This window comes from Seriola aureovittata, chromosome 20, assembly GCF_021018895.1.
Source record: "Seriola aureovittata isolate HTS-2021-v1 ecotype China chromosome 20, ASM2101889v1, whole genome shotgun sequence".
Taxonomy (NCBI): Eukaryota; Metazoa; Chordata; class Actinopteri; order Carangiformes; family Carangidae; genus Seriola; species Seriola aureovittata.
In genome coordinates, this window is record NC_079383.1 from 6,427,320 (window position 1) to 6,450,762 (window position 23,443).

The 23,443-nt window shown below is 39.3% G+C and overlaps 1 protein-coding gene across 1 annotated transcript; it reads right to left on the minus strand.

Moving 5' to 3' along the window:
- Positions 1-1,511: 1,511 nt before the first annotated feature.
- olfm3a (olfactomedin 3a) lies at positions 1,512-23,241 on the minus strand. Its single transcript, XM_056363798.1, has 6 exons — positions 22,878-23,241; positions 6,056-6,199; positions 5,531-5,686; positions 4,380-4,599; positions 3,179-3,285; positions 1,512-2,924 (listed from the first exon to the last, which is right to left on the minus strand). The coding sequence occupies exons 1-6, from the start codon at positions 22,995-22,997 to the stop codon at positions 2,247-2,249; spliced, it is 1,425 nt and encodes a 474-aa protein (XP_056219773.1). The 5' UTR covers positions 22,998-23,241; the 3' UTR covers positions 1,512-2,246.
- Positions 23,242-23,443: the final 202 nt, after the last annotated feature.

Here is a 23,443-nt window from a genome sequence, read left to right on the forward strand (position 1 = left end):
TTGAGTTCTCTGCATGAGCCATTTTTTGATTTAATTAAGACCAACTGATGGGATGGGTTTTTTTTTTTTGTCTTTTTAAAATTTTTTTAACTGTTGTGGGGATGCATATGCTTTTATTGAATTACACTTGAAGCTTTGATCCATAAATGGAGAATCAATGAATAAGGGAAGACAGCAGGGACTGCTGTTAAAAAACCCAATCACATAGGGCAGATATAGGAAGTCACATAATACCTGTAATTTCTACCCAAAGACATTTTTTCAACGTCGCAGTGTCTCACATTTCAGCTACAGAGGCTAAAAAGCTTCACTCTCAAGCCACGAAAGCAAATCACAAAGCTTTAATTGCAGGTACCACCATGGTGATAAATTATCTCTAGCCCCTAGATATCTTTCTCTGGCTCTCCTCTCTAATTAGTTTAGAAAGTAAGATTTTCCCTAACAAAAGCAGTAATTGTTAGTGAAAATCTAACTTTCTGGATCATTTAAATTTAAGGCCACAGTAAGTCGTGTCAGTTCCCTGTGACTTCTGATGGAGGTTGATGATGTCAACAGATTACAGTCCACCTCCAACAATTGTTGTTTGCCTCAGGCGTGGCTCATTATATGTGCATAAAAATGTAACTGTGTTACCCATAAAAAAGAGACCACACTGTGACATATAGGAAACCCATCATCAGGTACCATAAAGCAAATATCACATTGTTGCTGAAGATGGAGACAGGATGTCGAGAAGGAAATTACAGCGCTGTGAATCTTTCCAGCAATTAATTGTCGCTTCATGCTGATTGAAATGCCGAAAGATGATGCTCAAGCCATCAGAAAGCTTGAAAGGAATTTTTTTCACGGTGGCCCTGAGAGCTCAACGCACTTAAACCTAAGAAAACACTTGTAAATAGACAAATTCAGAAAACATCAATTTGACAACACACGTGCTGCAAATACTGACGAAACAAACAAATATACAAACGCGCTGCAAACAGTTACCACGGAAGTGTTTCCAGCAGACACCAAAAAAAAGTGATGAACCCGGCATGGACGCACTTGCATCAATTGTTGCTCAATGCACGTCACAAAGCATTCAACAAGTGCGTCCCAGCGTTTGTGTATTTGGTTGTGTCGTGAGTATTTGCAGAACTTGTGTTGTCAAATTGAGGAAGACGTTTCCTCAATTTGTTTGTGTTTTGTCTCTTTGCAATGTGTTTTCTTAAGTTGCAGTGTGTTGAGCTTCCAGGTCCACCGTCCATCTCTCCTCGTAGTCTTTCTTATTTTGTAGGCTCACATTCACACTCCAAGACTGCAGGTCATAAACACCCCATAGTGTTATACAGTGGTTCAGTGTTTAGAACAAAGTACGACTGATAGTATCCAGATGGAGCCATCTTTATCCTCCATTGCTATGATAACCAAGGATGAATGAAGTGGGGCAAAGGGCATGAGATACGTAGCAGTAAGTATATTAGACATGTGACTATAGATTATGACCATAAACATAAATCCATGGATGCCGCATTGGCCGCTTCAGCATGTTTTTTCTGGATAAAAAAAACACTAACATTTATATTTTGCAATTGATTTGGCAGATATCAATTTTACCAGACAAAACCATTTTAATGAAATGTATAATACTTTTATTTTCATGAAAATGTACAGATATTCTATGGTTTTGTTTTTATAAAAAATACAAATGTTTTTCTGCCACAGAGACATACATAACAGCAATATTTACAGGCCCATCTTTAAAAGACTGGCTTCTATATTTTATAATCAGCTAGTTTTACATGGTAGCTAATATGTAGGAGAGGTTGCCTTTTAAGGTTTAAATACTTTTAAATAGACTTTTTAAATAGACAAAAATGCAAACACTGTAAGCAAAACTGATTTGCAACAAAAACACTGATACATTATAGGGAATCACTGCAGACAAAATGTGGACATTTCATGCAACAGCTATCAAGAGTCTTTGGCTGGCAGACCAAACACGGAGCAAATAAGGGATACCAGTCAGATCAGCGGCAATTGAAAAGTGTAAAAAAATGTATAACGTGTTTTCCAATAAGGTATCAAGTCATTGGTGTCCATGCTCAATTCAGCCAAGAATCCAAAGCCACAAATTAGAAAAGTTCAAGTAATGGCAAGTAAAGATACCATAGTCCACTTTTGACAAAAGAAAACATGGATAATTTAGAGGTCCTTGTATCACAAATGATGGTGCTTTAGTTGTAGTTGGAAAAGAAGCAGGATGTCTAGGAGTCATCATCAGTTTTTATGACATGAAAGAGGGTGACATTAAATATTACCTGGTGTCCGTTATTCCAGGCGTACAGTGCTCTCTCTCTGGCGTTGTAGTCAAGCATGGAGATATGAAAGTACTGGTTGTGGAAAGGAATATCTATGTACTCATAAGTTGAAGTCTTGGTGGAGTAAGCGTAGTAAACCTTTGCTCCTGACAGGTGAGAGTTGGTGATGTAGAGCGTCCCACAGATCATGAATGATTCGCCCGCATTCCTCTTGGAGTATTCAGTGTTCCACGTCTTCAGGACCTGCAGGGTGTCGGGGTCAATCTGGGAGATGACAACATTTCCAGCATTTTGATTTGTTGCGTACACAACCCACATTCCCAGTTCGTCAGCCATGACATCAATGTCGGAGTATCCTCCCCATGTATACGGGTACATGTTGTGGAAGCCAGCGAACTCCAAAGCTCGCTGGGCCAGCACACTGCCTGTCTCGAAGCTGTACTTGACAATAATGTTGCTCTGATACTTGTTGTAGTAAAGTGATCCATTGTACACAATGTGATTGGTTCCCTCCCATTTAAATGGAAGGCTGTAGGTTCGAGAAACCACTCCTACTACAAAGTCCTCCATTGTCTTGTACTCACGCACAATCTTGCTGTTGGTGTAACTGTCCATATACCAAACCTACATCGGAGAGGATGAAGAGATTGGAAGAGAATGGATGGTGAGCCAAACTCAAATCTGATACATCCTGATAAACAATCAAAACTAATCTCCTTGTAACCAATTTTTAAAAAGACAGAATATGAAAACTCTACTCCACATTAGAAACTACTAAAATCTGCTGTTGTGATATTCTGCCTACTCTGAAAACACAACACATATATTGCACACAATGCACAGCCCTTGGAAAGCACTCCCCTGCGCCCGTAACTCACCCTGTTGTTTCTGGTAGATGCTAGAGGATCAGTCATCCATGCCCCAAACCGGGTTCCAGATGTCTTTATTGTAACAGGTCCAGTGATTTTCATTAATTTCCCACACGCTGTTAATAAAGAAATGCAGCGATAAGATGTGCTGTGGTGGTTTTTGTCTCTAACTAGATTTCTCAAGCCAATTTCATGCCTGTGCCACCAGAGAGTGTGCCCTCTGTGCATACTAAGATAGCACTGGCAGCAAGCTGCTTTATTTAACTTGAAGCACAATGGTGCAACTACTGTTTGTAGCCAAAGGCAAGTCAGCTCTCTTATGTCTATCCAATATTATTTTTTTCAGTGCAGCTCAAGACTATCAAAAAGCTAGTAGATAGACCTCCATCAAAATCTTTAGTTATGAGCAGATTGTTTTGGTAAACTACAACAGATTTGCTTTGAGCACACCTATCAAATTAGTCTTTAATTACAATAAAATGAAAATGCTGTGTAAAACTTGCAGCTGAAATATACAAACTCTTCCAGACCTTCTTTCTCTGTCAATAGTGTTAAAACATATTAAAATGATATGTTTTTCCGGTGGTGCTTCTTCATTTTGTTTTGTCAGTTTGCTACAACATGATACTTTCAGTAGCTTTTTAGGTTTTGGCACATTTTACTGTTTGAAGAGCAAAAGGCTGTAAATACACCAACAGTCTGCAGGAAGGGAAGCAAATTTGCTTCTTTCCTTTATCTGCATAAGCTGAATCAAGATAAAAAAGTTAATTTTTTTGAAGGAAAACAAATTTTGGTGTGGAGGAAAGCATTGCAGCAACTGAGTAGGCTTTGAAAGGTAGCCTGGATGGTGCCTTGGAATGAACAAAGAACCCACTTCTCTTGTGGTCTTATGCTTAAAACTACAAGAAAGGGTGTCAAAGATGTACAATTTAATCATTTTTATTTACATTTCTCCTGTGACTATTTTCTTCTGCAGCAGCAAATCAACAGTAAACCATGAGGACCAAAAGTTGTTACTATGGCAACAATATGGATGTAACAATTTGGCCACTTGTGCTAGTGCTCTATATTTACTCGTACCATTGCCAGTGCTATCTCTGAATAGACTGTACAAAACAATGGACACTTGCATTACTAGAATACAGGAATATGCCAGCTTACTTAGATAACTCATACTACCATCCAGCTGCCTATAGTGTTCACTACTCACTGAGTTTGCCCATGCAGCTGCGAAGCCTGTTGTCCAATCGCAGGACTCTCTGGTAGAGCTCATCATAGTCATACGCCCCAAGTTCCTCCTGGATTCCTGTCAGCACTGCTGACAGGTTCCTGATCTCCTCCTTGAACTGGGAGATGAGCGCAGCATCCATCTTGTACTGCTCCAGCACGGGGATCAGCGGCTTCAGCTCATCCATCTTGTCCTGAAGCTCCTGCGACGCGACAATGACAGCAGCAGAAATGGAAAACAGAGAGAGGAGGAAGGATGTAGAATGGTGTGATGGTGCAATTTTTTACTATGATACAACTTTCATACGATATTCAAGATATTTGTTGGTGGTCAACCAAGCTCGTGGTTTTCCACACAGTTATTTTCCCAACTCGTTCAGTATGTAGCAACATGCCACACCAGAGATATTCTTATTCCCATACCAGCTGTGCAGTGCAATCCACACCGGGCAAATGCAGCAATAAAACAGCCCCTGAAACAGCCACAGATGTGAGCGCTTGCTGAATAAGAGAGCTTCTGAACATTTTTTTGTTTATATTCTCTTTAATTTCTTGCTCACATAAAAGGTCCACAAACTGACAAAGAATTTTGTCCTCAATTTTGTCAACATCTTCCTCTGTGCAACTTATCCAGAGGATCTCCAAATAAAGGAAAAGAGATCCATCTGCCAGTTGGATGCGGCTGAATATTTATAATATATCCACATTAAAAAGGCCACACAGACAGTGATAGTGCAACACTGTGCAAACAGGTTTCATTACACAGGATTCATTGGCTGTGTAAAACTCAAAGAAGACTGTGTTGGGTAGATATGAGCCAAATGCACTGATTTAAACCTCAAGCTAAATGTAAATGTAACATGCGGTGTATCTTAATGAAACATTGGTCCATGGTGTATACCAATTACAAATAACATTTCCTGGTTTGAATCTGATCCATTAATTTGCCTGTTTTCTATAGTTCTCTTTTAAAAAATATAATTAAGAAAAAAAACTCCTATGCTGAATTAAGCTCAAAATGGCACTTGTGAAATGAATAGTGCACAAATCAATTCAGCTGAAAAAGTAAAAACTAAATTGAAAAGGGTTAGTTCCTTTGAACATTTTACCAAACCAGGTCATTGCTGTACATACCTGGAAGTTCCTGGCCATGACGGATTTCCTGTCATCCTCAATCTGTCTGAACTTGGTCCTCAGGCCCTTCATCTGGTTCTCCATCTTCATGACATATTGGAAATCCCTCTGAGTTCGCAGGTTCAGCACCTCAATGGACTGAGACATGTTCTGCACCTAGAATAAGACAAGCCACGATAAATAACGGAGTTATCGTGCACTAATTGGACATTTCGTTGTATAGTATAGGTAACTCTACAAGTGAAAAGATGATGCCTTCCCTCCTCTCCTTCCTTTCACTGCAACTAATTGAAAGGCACTTTGATGGCTTTTCCCTGGTGAACCTGTGTGTGAGCCTGAATGTATAACAACCTATTGTTGAAAAAGAACAAACGTGGCAAAGCCTAGCAGCAGTGCAGCAGTGTACCTAAAAGAACAATGCAGCTTTATTCCTCCATCATTCCCATCTTTACCAGGAGACTGTGTGTGCCTCTGTGTATATATGCTGCACTGGGGTGGTAAACACCCTCCTTAACTTGTGCTTACCTTCTCTAGTAGCTGGCGCAGCTGTCTGCTCTTGGCATCTCTGGAGCACAGGCTCTGTTCTGGTGCCACCACTGTGCAGATACAGCGCCCATCAGCATCCTGGGCCGAGCTGTACACCTGCCAGCCCTCCTTTGGGGCAATAGTCTGCAAGTAGAATCAAATACACACTAGGGTACACTGATATTAGATTAAGTCAGTAATTTCCTGTTTATGTGATATTGGTTCTCTTTTGAAAGCTGTAAGTAATTCTATGTGTATGAACAAAGACATGCTGCTATAAATGCGTCTACTGTGAAAGAACCATGGCAGACTCCACCAGTGGTGTGCAGCTACAAACACTGTTTCAAATTATGATCAGGAACAATTTCACAATTTTAAAATATAATAACTAGTTGATATTGCATGTCTGATAGGTGCCATGTGTAAAAGCTACATCTACAGACAAGGTCCTAAGGTTCAGTTTTAGGTCCGCTGTGTTTTTGTGTTTACAGTAAATTCATCTGTGGTGTATATTCTGATGTGGATATTAAAACCATGCAAAAAACCTTTGTTTTTAAGGTTGGATGCTTTTAAGATGAATACTGATGAACCCCCAGTTTCTCACAGTGGCTAAACACACTCATTAGTCAATCCCCAGACTAGTTCATTTGGTGCTACTTTACTGAGGTAATACCCTCATTACAAACAGTTAGGCATCTGGATTTCTGGCAAATTCTCCATCTAAGCATGTATGAATACATTTGACAGAGGGTTGAAGGGGAAACTTGCAGTAACTTATACAGAAAGAAGAATTTTATAGCAAGAGGTTAGAGGAGGCAAGCCTTCTCTCAGCTCTGTATTATGGGCATAATTTATAGGCATGTGGCTGCTTCCACTCCAAAATGCCTAAAGGCTGTCTGCCCCTCTGCTTGCAGATTCATTACAGGTGGCTCTTGTTCAGGGTATTGTATTGTACTGTATTGTGTCATGGTTTGCCATGGCAGACACCTTTTTGTTAGTTTTGTTTGGACTTTTCTCACTTTCTGTTTTATTTTGTAGTTGGTTTCCTTGTGTGTCCCTGTTTTTGCTTCCTGTCTTGGTCCTGTTTCTGTGTGGTGATTGTCTGCCCCGCACTAATGTGTTTCACCTGTGTTCAATCACCCTTGCCTCCCTTGTGTCTATATAGTCTTTGTGCTCCCCTTTGTCTGGGTCAGTTCGTCTGTTGATTTCTGGGTTTGTCCTCAGTCTGTTCATGACTGGTTTGTCCTCGGTCTGTTCATGTTGTCGGTTCATGTCTCCTGTTTAAGTTCTTGTGTTTCCCTGTGCTTCACCAGTGTTGTGGAAGCTCTTTTGTTTAAATAAACCTTTTGCACCGTCTCCCATGTGTTGGTGAGACATTCTGGGTCCAGCCTTACCCCTCAAACCCTGACATATTGTATTGTATTGTATTGTATTGTGTCGTAAAAGGGAGCCCAGCATTGTGAGGAAAAGTTTGCTGGTCTTCTGTTGTATCTCTGCAAACTGCCCCCGTACTAACCAAAGAGCCTGAGGTTATTTCTGATCTCAGGATTGGCTCATACACCACAAACAAGATAACGATCTATCTTTTCATCTAGTCATTGTTATAGAAACACCTCATGGATCCAGACACTACGTTATACCTATACTTTACCCCACTCCTTGAAAGTTACATTGACGCTGGGTTAGGTTACTACTGTGGGTAGTAAGCTACTTAGCTAGATATGCTAACATTTGCCGCTTACATTAGAAAAGACAGATGCACATACACACATATATACATATCCATTCCTTAAACTTCTGTTCTTGTGTTTTTGGTTTTGGAGTATCAGTCTTTATGCGGCCCGTGCTAAATCTTAAGCTTTACAGGCCTGCTGCACCTAATTACAGTTGCTAAGCTGTGATTAGACCATCACTGGTCAGGAAAGGGATTTAACAAATAGTCAATTACCCTGCGGCTGGGTGCGTTATTTCTCATAACTGTATAGGTTGGAGTAGATAATCCTGCATATAACAGGCTCATGGTTTTTTTAATCATATTTCATAATATGATTATAATAAAAAACTTTCCTATTACTACGTCACTAACATGCCATGTTAGAACTGTGGGAGAAGTGTCTGGCCAAAAATAAGTGCGGAACTTTGAAAAATGGAGACGTGAACTTCGAGTAACTTCAACTTTTTCTCAGTTATTCATAGGACCTGTGGCCATTCACTTTCTAGCAATAGAGAGATTTAGCTGACGCTTCAATCCAACAAAAACAGACAAACAAGCCTGAAGACGCCTTTGTATTCATATACATATTTATGTACTTTGCCACCAAGGATTCTGCTGGTAAACTTTGTCATCCATTATAATCCCAGTGGCACAGGAGGGGGAGTTTATGAACAGACAGAAGAGTTGAAGAGGTGGTTATATGTATATATATATATATATAAACAGTAGCTGAAAAAACTAAGAAAAGAGGACAATGCTGACAAAGAAAACGAAAGACGACTTGACTGTCGATTAGAAAAAAGAGATAGAGGTAAAAGAGTAGGCATTCAGGCAGATATATCACTACAGGGAAGTACAAAGGCAGCCAGCACGAGATAATGAGATGAGGTGAGGGATAAACAGGAAGGGCACCAACGTGTACCGAAGAGTAAATGAAAGAGAAACGGACCGAGGGGACTACATAGGGTTAGGCTCACAAGCGTTATTGGCAGTCAAGTCCATCTCAGTGATGCTGACTTATTGATTACAAATCCCTCACTAATGCATGACAGCACAAGCATAAAATAGTGCAACCAGTTCTATACAAGCACTGGCTGACATTGGTTCATTTGATTACCCTAAACTAGGACTGTTTCCTACCTGTACATGGGGAACAACATGTTTTACCTTGTGCAGTTCAACAATATTGTATTTTACTTATGAAAACGCGTTTGTTGATGAGGTGAAGATGAGGTGAATGTTTTTCAATATTTTCTATCTTGCACTATGTTAGATAGAAAATCAGGCTCTAAGGCTACAATGGTTTCACAGAGCTGCACGCCAAAGTCTAGTCATTAATCATCCCCACAAAACAGCATCTAGCAGCTCAAAGTGCTCCCCAGCCACCCAGCAGAGTTCTGCTCTCTGCACAGGCATCACACACACACACACACACACACACACACACACACGCATGATTGGTTACATACAGTATGTAATGCACATGCAAACACATAACCAGTTGGCAAGACACATTCATGTTTCCTATGCTCCCAGTCTCTCTTTGCTAAGGTTTGACTCATGGCTGATATACTGCACTCATCAATATTTTTTGAAGACGACAATAAACAATATTTTGTGCCAGAATTCAATATGTTTGCAGTCAAAACCAGAGAAGAACAGCAAAATGTACCATCCCTCCATGGTTTCTCAAAAGATTTCTTCATTAAATCATTAAATCATTAACCTTTTTTTAAAATCAGACCAGTGTATCTGAGATATGACCTATGCTATGATAAACACAGCTAACTAACTATCCCTTTGCTTTATAGTCATTAAATGATTCCATTTAAAAATGTACTATGAGTAAAATCAAACTTGCAGCAGATCACTTCTTAACACCTAGTTAGCTTTCAGTTTTCTCTGTGAATTGTGGTTGATATGCAATACTCTCCCAGCCCTTAAACAACACTTTTCACAGGGGAAAAGCAATCATATGGCTTGCCAATAAAAGCAAGACTTTAGGGCAGTTTAAAAAGTAAACACTGTAAACAAACAAAAAACATTAATTTTATTATATCACTCAAGAGTTTTCCATTTACTTTGAATTAGATTGTATTCAAATCCCACTTCCTGAGGTTTCAAAGAGACAATAATTCATGCCATTGTGTCAAACTAAGACAGATTAGATGTGTATCTTATAGTGCAACTGAGACTGATTTCTACATGTTTACCTGCTGTCTGTCTCCTACACAAAAATCTATTCCTACACCCAAAACATTACGGATCATTCTGTTAACGGCAATCTTAATTACTTTTTAAACTTTAACTTAAAGGTCCCATATTGTATAAAGTGAGATTTCCATGTCTTTTTGGAATATAAAGCAGGTCTAAGTGCTATATTAATACTGTGAAACGATCAAAACATTCAGTCCACAGAGAAATTACAAGAGAGGCTCAGAGCTCTTTAATTGGTTCACCAACCTATTGTTGGTAGAGCTGCAGAGAGACGCCTGAAAGAGGAGATGTAAAACTAGATTGAGATGGTTTTAGTACTTAAAACCACAAATGTGGTTCTATATAACTGTGAAAAAAACTACCCATGCACAGCCAATATTAGCGATCAGGTGCTGGTAAGTCACAGGAAAATCCACTGCACACTGAGATGACTTCACTGTGACTATTATTGAGAGTGAACAACGCATTTTATTTGTGCGGCTGTTGTGTTGCGTATATAGTTAGTAAACTTAAAATTAATAATGTCTGTGAAGTCTTGTAATTATACTGAGTGAACTTGAAGAAGCCACAGGCAAAATGCGTTGTCAGTAAAAGTCACATTGAAGTCATTTGAGTGTGCAGTGGTTAAGTTTGATTTCCATAAATATACTGTGTCTTCTTATGGATATCAAAACAAATAAAACCCCCGGAAAAGTGTAAAATATGGGACCTTTAAACCTGATTTAAACCATTTTTACATGTCAATCTCTCTGTTATTCTTCATTTCTAACTTTTCAACTCATGAGGACATAAACAGCTTTAGGATGCCTGAGTGAAATCAGGTTTGGCATTTACAGTACTTTATATTATGACTGCATCTCTCATTGAGCCGACAAGAAATGACAGATGACAGAAAAAGAATGGAAAACTTATTAACATAATCTGAAATAACATGCTCAGTTTTATGTATTATTATCTTGTAGCCAGCCACAGGTTTGTTGTTTGTGTTATGTGTGTGTTGTGTTTATTGAACAGTGTAGTTCAGAAAAACCTATCTTACAGTCACGTTAGAAGAAGCTTTTCAGCCATGCTAGTAGCGTGGCTGTGTGGATGTGAGTCGATCAGTTGTGTCTAGACGGAAACATCTTAACAACTATTGGGGATGGACTGCCATGAATTTGTTTCAGACGTTTTTATAACGTAGACTTTACTTTCCTAATTATGGATCACTCAATAAATGCATACATGGTCAACAGTGCACCGATACAGTGTAAACAATAGTGGTATTTAATTCCTCCCTGTGGAAGATACTCTTCGCAGCAGACAGGTATCCTACCAATTACACACCTAATTTTCGGTTTGTTATTCTGTCTTGAACATGAATGTATTTTTCCTTGGCTATCACACAATTACCATTAACTTCATCTTGAACCTGTTAGTGTGATTTAGGGAAAAATGTAGGGAGTCAATGAGGGAGTAAAACTGAATAGATAGGTTAATACTGGTGTAACACAGCTAAGAATGAGTAAGTAAATGATGGCAGGGAGAATTAGCTGCTGTCATCAGAGCTGTGACTGAAAACACTGTTGAAAGGGGAAGAATATTAGATAGTGCTGCTTCGTGCTTTACTTTTCCAAGCACATCATTCAGTTCCAGTTAAAAGAACCTTGTTTTATCCTCTTGTTGTTTTGTTTTGCATTAAAAAGATCATTCTTTTTCTATCAATATTGTTTAGATAAATCAGTAGGTTTCATTCTGAGCATGTTCTGGATGGATACTTTAGAATATTTTGAATCCATTTTCAGTTTGTTATTCTGTCATGAATATGTATTTTATATATTTTAGAATATTTTCTACGCCAGTAATTTTCACAAAATTTGAATAACACTTCTGTGAAATCACAGCACTTATGATTTGATAGATTTTGCTGCTCTTTGCACTCCTGCATGCAAAACTAAGACTTGGACTCTATCTGAGGAACAATTCTGTTTAGTGCTAAGGGGAAGCTGTTTTAGGCACTGCCAAGATTCACAGCAAGTTCATATACTGTAGCTGACTGCACTGTAAACTAATTTCCACCCTGCTGTGTATAGCCTTGGTCTTTTGATCTAATTCCTTCTGCCAGTCTCATAATGGCTGATTCCATTTGCTACACTGCAGCAGTATGAGTGAGAGATCGGTGCTAAAAAATTAAAAGAATGACAGTGGCAATGGCAGAAATCAATCTGTTATAAATACAGCCTTGAAATATAGCATTGGAGGTAACCAACTCCTTCAGCAGCATCACCTAGAGCTGCAGAGAGACAACAAATGGGCATATAATGGAAGTATAATGGAAGTGCTGTCTGGAGATAACTCTCAGAATTCACAGATTCTTTTGATGCTCTTTGTCACAACTGGAAATCTCATAGAACAGCACAACTGGCGATTAAGTCTTTGCTTTGAGTCGGTCTCTTCTTAAACCTGGATCTCCATGTTAAAATTGGAATTTTTATGACATTAAAACACAAAAAAAGCCCAGTTAATAAATTTAGGAACAAATCCAAGTGCCGGCGCTGCCAACAAAACTAAATCTCATATCACAACAATACTGCTGTCCTGCCTGCCACAGACAAAGACCTAAACAGATGCTATCTATCCAGTCATCGATCAACCTGTCCAAACAAAAACCCACCAAGGTATTGGAGGCAAGTGAAGTGGAATGCGCATGTCAGTACTGTAACTGATGATCATACTGCTTAAATGAGTTAACATTTTTAGCTCTAATGGCAGGGGAAGATGAACTCACATGTGCAGCCAGCTCTGTAACCACACTGATGCAGACATCTAAGACAGCAGTGACAAATGGTAACACCTCTAAAGACAGCAGCAACAGCAATCCTGGCAGCAATAATCCTGAGGCCAAAAAGGTCCCAGACAAAAATACTGACAAAGAGATGCTGCATACTCTGCAAGGCTCGGGGGAGGGCGAAAGAGACAGCAAAAGAGAAAGCCATCTTTTCTCTCAGATGTGACTGTGATGAAAGGCGTGCAGGGAGATTAATTTCCTAGAGGCGTGCCACCTTCTTGCCGTTTTTGACCCCGGCAAAGAGAAGATTGAATAGATAATTCTGCAGGAGCTCGGCACATTCTGCCCCAGACAGCCTCTGAATGAGCTCCAGCATTATCTTGTTCACACCTTCGTGCTTCTTCTCTAGGGCCTGCTTCGATGAGTCTTCTGACTGAACGAGACGACATGTCAGTCACAAGCACCACGGAGGATGATAATGAAACAGTCATCAAACATTATCGGTGCAGCAAAGCTAGTGGACAGCTCCAGGCCACACTGAATGGCACATGCACACACAAGCAGAATACTAAACAGCTGTGACAGTGCTCCCACATAAAGTTATTTCACAGTAAGCTGAGATAAAGCCAGGTTTGAGGCTGTCTAAAGCTTCAGTGATTCTTTTTTACCTCTATTCCTTGTCATTAGAGAAGTGTCCACACTCAACACCAGAATGTTGGAGTAAGTGGGGTAAATCAGTGTAGCCAAAATTAAAACACAGGATGACGAAGTGTATGCTGGTGAATACTGGTGCATTTTGAATTTCTTTAAGCACCCTCATCTGAAGCATTACTCTTTTGGGATACATTTTACCAGAGGAGGCTCTGTAATTGGGATTTTTACTTATTATTTCCGTAATTGTGGTGGAGCAGTCTGCCGGGATAAGCACCCTTCTTTAATTCATGCGCAAATTAAATCTGTGTCATCCACATGCACATGTCTTGGCAGCTTCCTTGGGTAAGTGTTTGTAAAGTAAAAGCATGCTCATTAGTACTGCATAAGAAACTCAGAAAGTCTTGGAAAAGGACATCGCTTCCATATTAATTAATGTCACAGAATCTGCAGGCTTAGACAAGGTCACATGTTACAAAATGATGCAGCAAAGGCAGTTCACCTGATTCTTTCTTGCTCTTTAGCAACCTTTGAATTTTCTCCTTCTAATTATGCTCAGCAGTGTGGTCTGAATGCTGAGATGTTAAAGCTGTGTTTCACTTCAGCCTCCTTCCTGTAGCTGAAGCAAGAAGGATCGAAGGATTATGCATAACTTATGGATGTATGTGTTTGCACTGGTTTAATTTAACCAGAGCAACAGGCAATAATTCCAATTATAAGATCTACTTGGATGAAACCATCAGAATACTGCTTTAAACTCTTAAGATACCATCACATTAGTATGGTCAATGCATTCCAGGAGATTCTTTGAAGTTATACTGCAATTTATTTGCTACTATTTCTCTTAAACTTACTTCCTATACTTTTACTGCAGTTAATGACTTGCCTTTCAGCAACTTCGAGAGAATGTGCCTAAATTTATTAATTCAAATAAAAGCAGGACAAATGGGCACTTGCTGTAAATATATAGCAGTTATCGGGCTAACTACTTTATGGACTGTTCATTGGTTTTGAAGAACTTACACCAAAAACGTTTGTTTATAATTAACATTTTAGACTGGTATTGAACTTTATTGTACAGTAGCTTTATAGACGTCAGAGGCGCCAAAACCAGGCGCGCTTGCTCCTTGGTGAATCGCTATTGGCCCAGTGTTTGACACAGAATTTCATTCTATTTGTGGCCAGTTTATTACATATTGTGACTGACCGGTGAGCCCAGTCCCGGCACACGCACGTAGCAGCTTTGTGCACCTGGAGGGGCGAGGAAGGGCTGAGTTTTGAATCACAACGTTGTATCACAATTACGACCATTATGAATGGGGAACAATGTGGCGGATTTACCAGGTAGCAATAAAGAACACTTCTCTGCGGAGCCTGATGCGTTACGGATGTCCAGGAGACAGTCATGATGCATGGCAATGTTGTGCAACACACAATATGCCACAAAGCAGCCAACTTGTCATCTCACTCCCCACTGCCAGGTTTTATGTAAGTAAAACTCTCCCATAGCCTTTAAAGGTGAATTTTATTTCTGTGATGTCATTATAATGTAAAGTCTGTCGGGTGAAATGGGGGCGGGGCCAGTTGGGGAAACACAAATTCAAATATACAATTTTTTTGAAATTCTTTTGGGTTTAAGCAATTTTCATTCAGTGAGTGGGCGCCATCAACATTTGAAGAGTTTGGGAGGTAAACAAATACTACAAAAAGACAAGAGCACAGGTGTAAGGAATGGAAATGGTGTGTTTATCTGTTCTAACGTAGGTTGCAACTGTTAAATGCCTGGCTAACTAGTTTCACCCCTACAATAGTGACTTCCAAAGCCACAGAGCAAATCATTAACTAACTACATTAGTTTGTGGGCTTAAATGTTTAAAAAATGACAGGCTATGAAAAGCACATGCACTTTGTAGTTTTTCTCTCATCACACAACAAGAAAACATCTGTGCCCTCTTTATAGTTACCTGTGTACTTTACTTATAGTTTCCTGTTTCAATAATGTAAATTGAGTGGTTTTCTCATTTTTGATGAAAAACTTAAAGTGTAAAACTAAGTTCACTAAGTGTGCTGGACGTTTGTGGGAGCAGGGTGTTCTGTTGAATCTCTAGGTACGTTATTTAAATGTAATAATTTTTTTTTTTTTTCAGCTACAACTTCATTATTCTCAACTGCGTGTGAGTAAAGCCATATTTGGCATGTGTGGTGTTAAGTTGAAACTCAATTTAGACTCATGCTAATGTTAGTTAATATTAATATTAGCTAACATTAGCTAACTTGGCTACTTTAACTTGCCATGCTATTTCATTTGACAGCCTGTACACTAGGGTTATGCCGATGGATGGTGATCTTGGTGATTGACGATCATCAATTTAATTCAATTCAATTTTATTTATAAAGCGCCAAATCATAACAAACATTATCTTCAGGCACTTTACAAGGTAAGGTCAAGACCTTACAATAGTCCGGAGAAATTTCCCACAATGACCAAGCACTTGGCGACAGTGGGGAGGAAAAACTCCCTTTTAACAGGATCAGAGCGATTGTCAATAGCTTATGACTTTGCCAATGTCAAAAAAATATTGGGTGTGTTTTTGTAATAGCTTATTATTATTATTTGTAATATTAAATCAATATTACATTTTAATTCCCTGCCATAATTTCACGTTGGCAGCCCCCGCATATAACCGATGCTTGCAACACTGATGCATGCACACACACACACACACTCCAACCAGCTGACTGTCATTTAAGCGTTTGTCATGTGTAGATGCCACGCTGTGATTAAACAGAGCAGAGGAGATCGATAAACAGACAGACAGAACATGCCACTTGATTTGGTTTATTAGCCTGCCGCCTTTTCATGGAAATTTCAGCCTTAACAGGGACGTGAAGGGACAATCAACAAGAGAGCTAGAGAGAGAGAGAGAACTGCAAGCCACAAATAGCTGTTTCTACGTGCCTCACCTGCTGATTTTGAGTGAATATTGTGAATGCACTAATTATTGAATTTAAATAATTAATGTTTTGTTTGTGATGACAATAAAGCCATAAAATGTACTTGTCATGCTACTGTCATCACTCAGGCTATCTGAGAAAGGGCAGAGAGACAGTGGCGAGCAAAACTCGACCCTCAAAATTTCTTCTACATTCAACAAGTGAGCAAAAATATGAAGGTGTGTGACGTGCACATAGGCTAAATTATAATTTGAAGTTATTATCCTTGGCAAATGTAAAATGACTAAAACATGACTCATTTATATTTCTTTAGGTGTACATGTGCAAAACAGATGAGCAGGAGAAATAAAAACCTGCACCATTTACACGGGCGTCATCATTCTGGATATTTAAAAGACAAGGCTAGATCAAAACTATGGCTGGACAGTGTGTGTTCAATGTGCAAAATTGAAGAGCATAGCTGAAGAACTGCTGTAAACAACGGCTGTAATGCCCCTCTGATGATGTAATGGAAATTGTTTACACTAATTCATTTTGAATCAGCAACAGCCAATAGGGAAACTCCAACACTCAATAAGTTCATCACTCAGTCAACGACAGACTTTTTGGGCTGGCCCCACTGTTGCAGCCAGCCAATAAATAAATGCTAACCTATACAGCTGGACTATAGAGACTGTCTGCAGCAGATGACACCCACTGAAATGATCACTGTGAGGACAGACAGGACAGAAACTGAAAGTCGGCTCATTGATTCATCTGCACTGTTTTGTTGATGGGACATCAGCCTGACATCTGCACATAGCTGTTAGCTGGTGTTTGCTCGCCGGCAGGGATAGACTGAATAAAGTAGAATCCACACACTGTTCACTCCACTTCCATGGCCTCATGTCTCATAGCCAGAGATAAAATCTCCTCAACATACACAAACTGAGCTCAGATCAGTCTGCAGTATTTTTGTCCCTCAGATGCCAAAGTCAGCTGACCATCCTGAGTCATTACGTTCCTGTAAACTGCAGCAGGTCCACATAGAGTCTAACTATTCACCTCACAGAGACTGAGGGCGGCTCATCATACAGCAGCTGTCACCTGAAAATAACCTTTTTGTGCTTGTTGCAATAACTCAACAAAGTAGACATTTTACACATAATGCAGCACGAACTGAACCACTAACAAGTAACCACTGCAGACACACACCATTTAGCACAGATGAACACATTTACTGAGAAAAGGCACAAATGCAAAGAATGATTTGGGGATTTTAAGAATCGATACTGGATTATTCAAATATAAATCACGATTAATGAAAATCGATTTTTTGATCCAGGCCTAACCTATCCTGCGTAGACTTGCATGTTTTACGTGTTTTTCCTTTTTGACTCATTTTTATTTGTTGTGTTTACTTTTTTTGTAAGGCGATTGGTTTCCTAAATTCTCCTGTTGAGTGAAGTCACACCAACTTTTTTATTTAAGTTACCAACACCTGGAAAGAGCAATTTACCACCAATTTACATTTACATTAGTTTGCTTAACAAAATAAAGTAAACAATTACATTTTAAGACATATTCTAAAATAATGGTTAACTTTACTTGACTTTTTCAAGGCAGCAAGTTTCCTACTTTCTTTAAATGAGACCAGTTAGTCAGATTTATAGAAATCTCTCATAATTTAAAAAATAAAAAACCTACTGTTTGAAATTACGCACAAGTCTTTAAGATGTTAGAATGAAATAAGAGTCTGATCTTACATTTTTCTCTTTTTAAAATACAGGGCTATAATGCCCTGGAATTCAAGAACAATCCTATTTCTTTAGTTACATGTTTTCTAAAGGGATCTTCACCTGGTGAAGACGGAGGCTTTTTGCCTGGGACATGCAGCTTTAGCTTCAGTCTTTAGCACCATATCATGTATGTAGCCATCAAACGCATTATAAAGACCCATTTTACAACATTTTCTATCGAGTCAGCTCGAGACATTAAAAAGTCAGCCAGAGTGTGTGTTTTTCACCCGCCAACGTAAGCTTAATTACCTCGGTAAAAGTCATCATTTCAGCTGGGAACACTGATAGTTGTCGGTTATGCATGAGAATCCTGCTACTGTCTGAAATCACTGTTTCAAAATTTAATAGGTGGTAAATCTGCCATTGTTATGAGTATAAACTAAATATGTGCTCTGTGAGCACAGAAAGCGTAGCAACAGTAACTAAGGGGGATGGGATTTAGTGAATGGTCAGTGAGCCAGTTCTACACAAAAACCTGCTGGTATTTATAAAAGTTTGTGTTTACTTTTTCTTTAACTCAATTTAAGTTTTAGGTGACTCATATTACTACATCATATGACTACTTAATGCATTATATTACATTTTATCTGTGCTAGTAAGAAATTAACAAGCATAGCCCATAATTATCTCTCTGGCTGACTGAGTACAGTATAAATTCAGTGAGTCCACAAATGTCTTCCATTCATCTCAAGTCCAGCATTTCAGCTCTAATCCACTGACATGTGTCTGCTATGGAGACTGCTTGGGCTGTAATTATAGTAATTATAACGGAAACAGAGAGAGAGAGGGCCATAACTATGCCCCTGGTAGTTTCAACATCATGTCTCAACTCCTGTAATTATGCTTATGCTATTATTAACACAGCTGCATTCACCCAGAGGAGCGAAAAAGAGCTCACAACAAGGGAGAGTCGCTATAAACTGTCATAATAATCATATATAAAAAGAAAAGCATTTCATAATTATACATATTAATAATGGTTGTGTGGATGTACCTCTTTAAATTGGAATTAATAGTACAAACTAGAAACAAGAAAAAGGACAAAGCAACAAAATGCAAAAACAGAAAATTGTTCAGATATAACTAGTGGTCATCTGTCACTGTCAATAAGTAGACATATCATTACTATTGAACAGGATGTTCACAAAGTGTGCCGACCACACATACAATTGACACATCCCATAGCAAAAATTTAAAGTGACAGAAAGCTCATTACAACCTCACACAGGCTCAAACAGTCTAACATCTCTGTAAACGATTCACATCCATCATTGGTGAACTAACTTTCTTTATTTCCAGTCCATCTGACAACCGCTCTGACAACCCCCTCCCTGCTTCCAACATGAAACATGCAGCATCACAGCTAATGAATCTAATGGCAGTCCTGCGGCTAGATGTTTGCTTTGTTTGTGTTGACACATAGTTAGAGGGTGTCATCTTTAATTTTGCCCCTGGTGGAAACGTGACGTGAAATATGAAACCTTCAGCATTTTTTTTTGCTCCCATCGCTAAATGGTTGTGTGCATGTGAAGGTGTGTGCCCACAGCATCTCTCATATTTTAATATGGCATCTGTGCCAGACAATTTCCCTACCAAGGCTGCGTGTATCGGCCACATAAATGCTAATGCACGCTGAATAAGGATTTCAAACAAGCAAAGGATGACATCAGCCTCGGCAGACGACCCCTTCAGCTCAATAATAACTTTAAAGAATGCCTTTCTATGCTTTATGATTAATGATCAACAATATGTCATATAAATGAGAGGAAATAGCATCTCCTCTGCAGCCTTTGCAGCTGGGATCACATTTCAAATCAAATTTTTTAAGTGTGATCAAAGTCTGATTATATGACCTGAAACCTTTTAACAGAAGCTGAGCCTGAAAACTGTAACTCAATAAACTGGTATTTTAGAGTGCAAGTGTGTGTGTGTGTGTGTGTGTGTGTGTGTGTGTGTGTGTGTGTGTGTGTGTGTGTGCCTGCCACCTACTCAAAACAGCTAATACAGAGGGCAAGTGCCCACACAAAGCTCCATCCCACTGGTGCTGTAACCAAATCCCAGAGAGAAACTGTACATTAAAACATTCACATTACTCTCACCCTGGTTTTGCTCAGTGCATCCATGCACATCATTTGTTGTTTGCCAAAAAGATACAAACATATTCAGAAGAATTAAGGTTTATGATGAACTCTAAGAAAATATCATATCATCAAAAAAAAAAAAAAAACATCACTTACATCAAATCAGTGTGATTCAATCCAAAATCTCAAAATTGATTTTTAGACAAAATTACATCCAGTAGCTGTGATGACAAAGATGTGTTTATTGAATCTTAAATGGGCGATACAGGCCTGACGTCAGACTCCTGAAGTCTGTTAAGTCTCTCTTCCTGCTCTGATCAATATGTCCTCCAGGTGCACAATATAATGTGTAATCATAAAACATAAATTCCAGTCATCATTTTGATCATGATGAGAGTAACACAGTGCCGTTAGCAGCCACTGTGTAATTACTCGGCTGGCCATAAAGGAAAACTACACTATGCAAATATTTCATTATGGATCAGTTGTGTACACTGCAGAGATAATATCTGCCACACCACCACAAGGAGAAATCCACACCATTAGCCCTAGCTTTAGCACTTTCTTCAGGAAAGATCTGGGTTTGTCATCATTTTAACCGTGCTAACTTAAACCTGTGGGATAAAAATCAAAAAGGCAGCACTAAGACATACTTAAACTTAAATGCCAAGAAGCAACGGCTGCCAGCCCTAACAAAAAATGAGCATAACCTTGTATACAGGGTCTGACAGCCTGTGAGTGACAGTGACAATAATTTCCAGCTTAGTGTAATGCCATAAAAGGTTTGCCTTTCCCGATAATTTTTAAACCCTGAAGTAAAGGCCTTTGGGGCCATGCTAGCAATTTGCATGCAGCCCTCACTCAAGCAATGTCTCACTTTCCTCAACGGCAGTGGTGAATTCATTGATTTAATCATAAACAGATGAAAGATAGAAACTGAACTGGATGATAGTCGTCATAGGTAACCACAGGTAACACTTCAGAAACAAATTTCTGAATCATAGAGAAAATGACACAGTAGATATCCAGAGCTCTCCGTAAACACAGTGACGAAAATATGTAGATGCGATTATTATTATTATTATTTTCATGGTTAGCCTATCATTTACTTTTTCAATAAATTGATTAACCTATAGAGTAACAAAACTGATGGTGTGAAATTGCTCTTCTGTGTACCCACTGGTCAAATAACAAAAGCAAGTCCTCACATTTGAAGAGCTGTAACTAGGAGACATTTGGTAGTTCCACTTGATAAATGACATAAAAGATGAACTGATAACAAAACTGCCATCAGTTCATTACTTGTCCATGGACCAATTGGTTGACAACAGCATGATGAATCTCAACCCTCTGAATGAAGCACTATGCGTGTGAACGGATGGACAGGATTTTCTCCCTCTCTGTGGGCTGCTGCATAGCCACAGACAATGTGCAGTGAAGTTTCAGCACCAGAGAGTGGACAGCTCCACACCCACACCTTCAGAAGATCCATTGATTTATCCGTTAATTATAAGAGACTGTAAGCAGAGTTCAGTTACTCCATCTTTTCCTTAGTACAACACTACAACTCACTGCACATGCTATTCCATTTTCCTCATATCTGCTTAAAGTTAAGCACAAGTCAAACCACACAGTATAAAATTCAGACAGAAGAGACACAGTCTTCATTGGGGGAGAAGGAGGTTGTGTCACTGTGACATAACCATGTTCCTGCCGAACTATTACCATCAGTCACAAATAGAAGCATTTTTACACCCTTTGCATCACCATCTATTAAACAGCAAACAATCAGTAGCCTGTGCTGAAATGCTTGTGCAGCCATATGTACTTCCTCTCACAATTATATACCACATTATAACCAGTTTAGCTTACAAACAGAATTAGATCCACAAGTGGATGGATAATAACAGGTGATTAGTCACAAAAGAAAATGTTGTGTTTCAGCATGAACTTGAATTTGCTGCATACAATTAGCGCAATGCTTTTCAGGAAAACAGAGACGCTAGTTCGATGTTGTGCTCACGATGTGACTGATACAGGACATTTTTCCTCAGGAGGAAAAAATGACAAAACTGCATTGCAAATGTGGCAGTTTAATAATTTGTTGCTAATGTGGGAAATAAATATCCCCGCCTAAAACAGCATTTAAATAACTACACGAATGGACATCATAGGCATAATCTACTATTTATCACTGTATTTTCAGAAGCCCTCAGAAGTTAGAAGCAGTAGAACTGATTATTACGGCTTGTTACCGCCTAGGTATGTGGAGGAGGACTGCGGGCGTACTGATTAGCCTACTATTCAAAGTTTAAATTAATAGTTGAAAATAGGTGCATTGAACCTACCCCGAAGTGTTGTGCCTCCTGTGGATTTGTAAAGCTCCTTAAATCTTGTCTAATAAAGTTTACATCACTGATGGCAAATGATGGCAAATATTAAATTGTGGGACTTTTCAGTGAAGTTTGGCATAACAGCCTCCTTACATGAAACAGTGGCACGTATTGGGGTGATGGTTACTGTAGAGACACTACAGGCTGTAAGTCCTCAAACCCGAGTACAATAGCTGTTGACAGTATGCAGTCATGAGTATAGAGCCTCGCTCCGAGACGAAACAAGTGGCAGAAAACGAGCAGAGAGAATGAAATAAGAAACTCACCATGGAGGGATATAATCCGAAGATGATGAGGAAAAGGACGGGGTACAGGACGCTCAACAGGACCCGCATGCTGACGGGCTCCGGCCAGCCACTTTTCTCCAAGGTGCAGTCCTTTAACATAGAGCTCCTGTCCTTCTGTTCACCTTTTTTCTTTTTTTCTTTTTTTTCTTTTTTATCGTTGTCGAACCGCAGAGAGAGCGCTCCGGCGGCGGCACAGCGTCCACACGTTCACCGGCATCACACTCACCGTTCCCCGGTGCTCCGACTGAGGGCAGTGCCAAGGAAAAAAGTTTTGAGCGAGAGGGGAAATATTCACATATTTCAGGTCTAGCAGACTGCAGGGGAGGCGCAGCAAGGATGTGACATCACTTGGGTTTGAGGGGCTATCTATTTATCTATCTATCTATCTATCTATCTATCTATCTATCTATCTATCTATCTATCTATCTATCTATCTATCTATCGACCTTCAAATTCACCTTCAGATTTTGGCTGCCCACACCTTGTGACAGTTCTTGTGACACTGAGTTTCTACACATGTGGTTTTATATGGATAATAATGATGG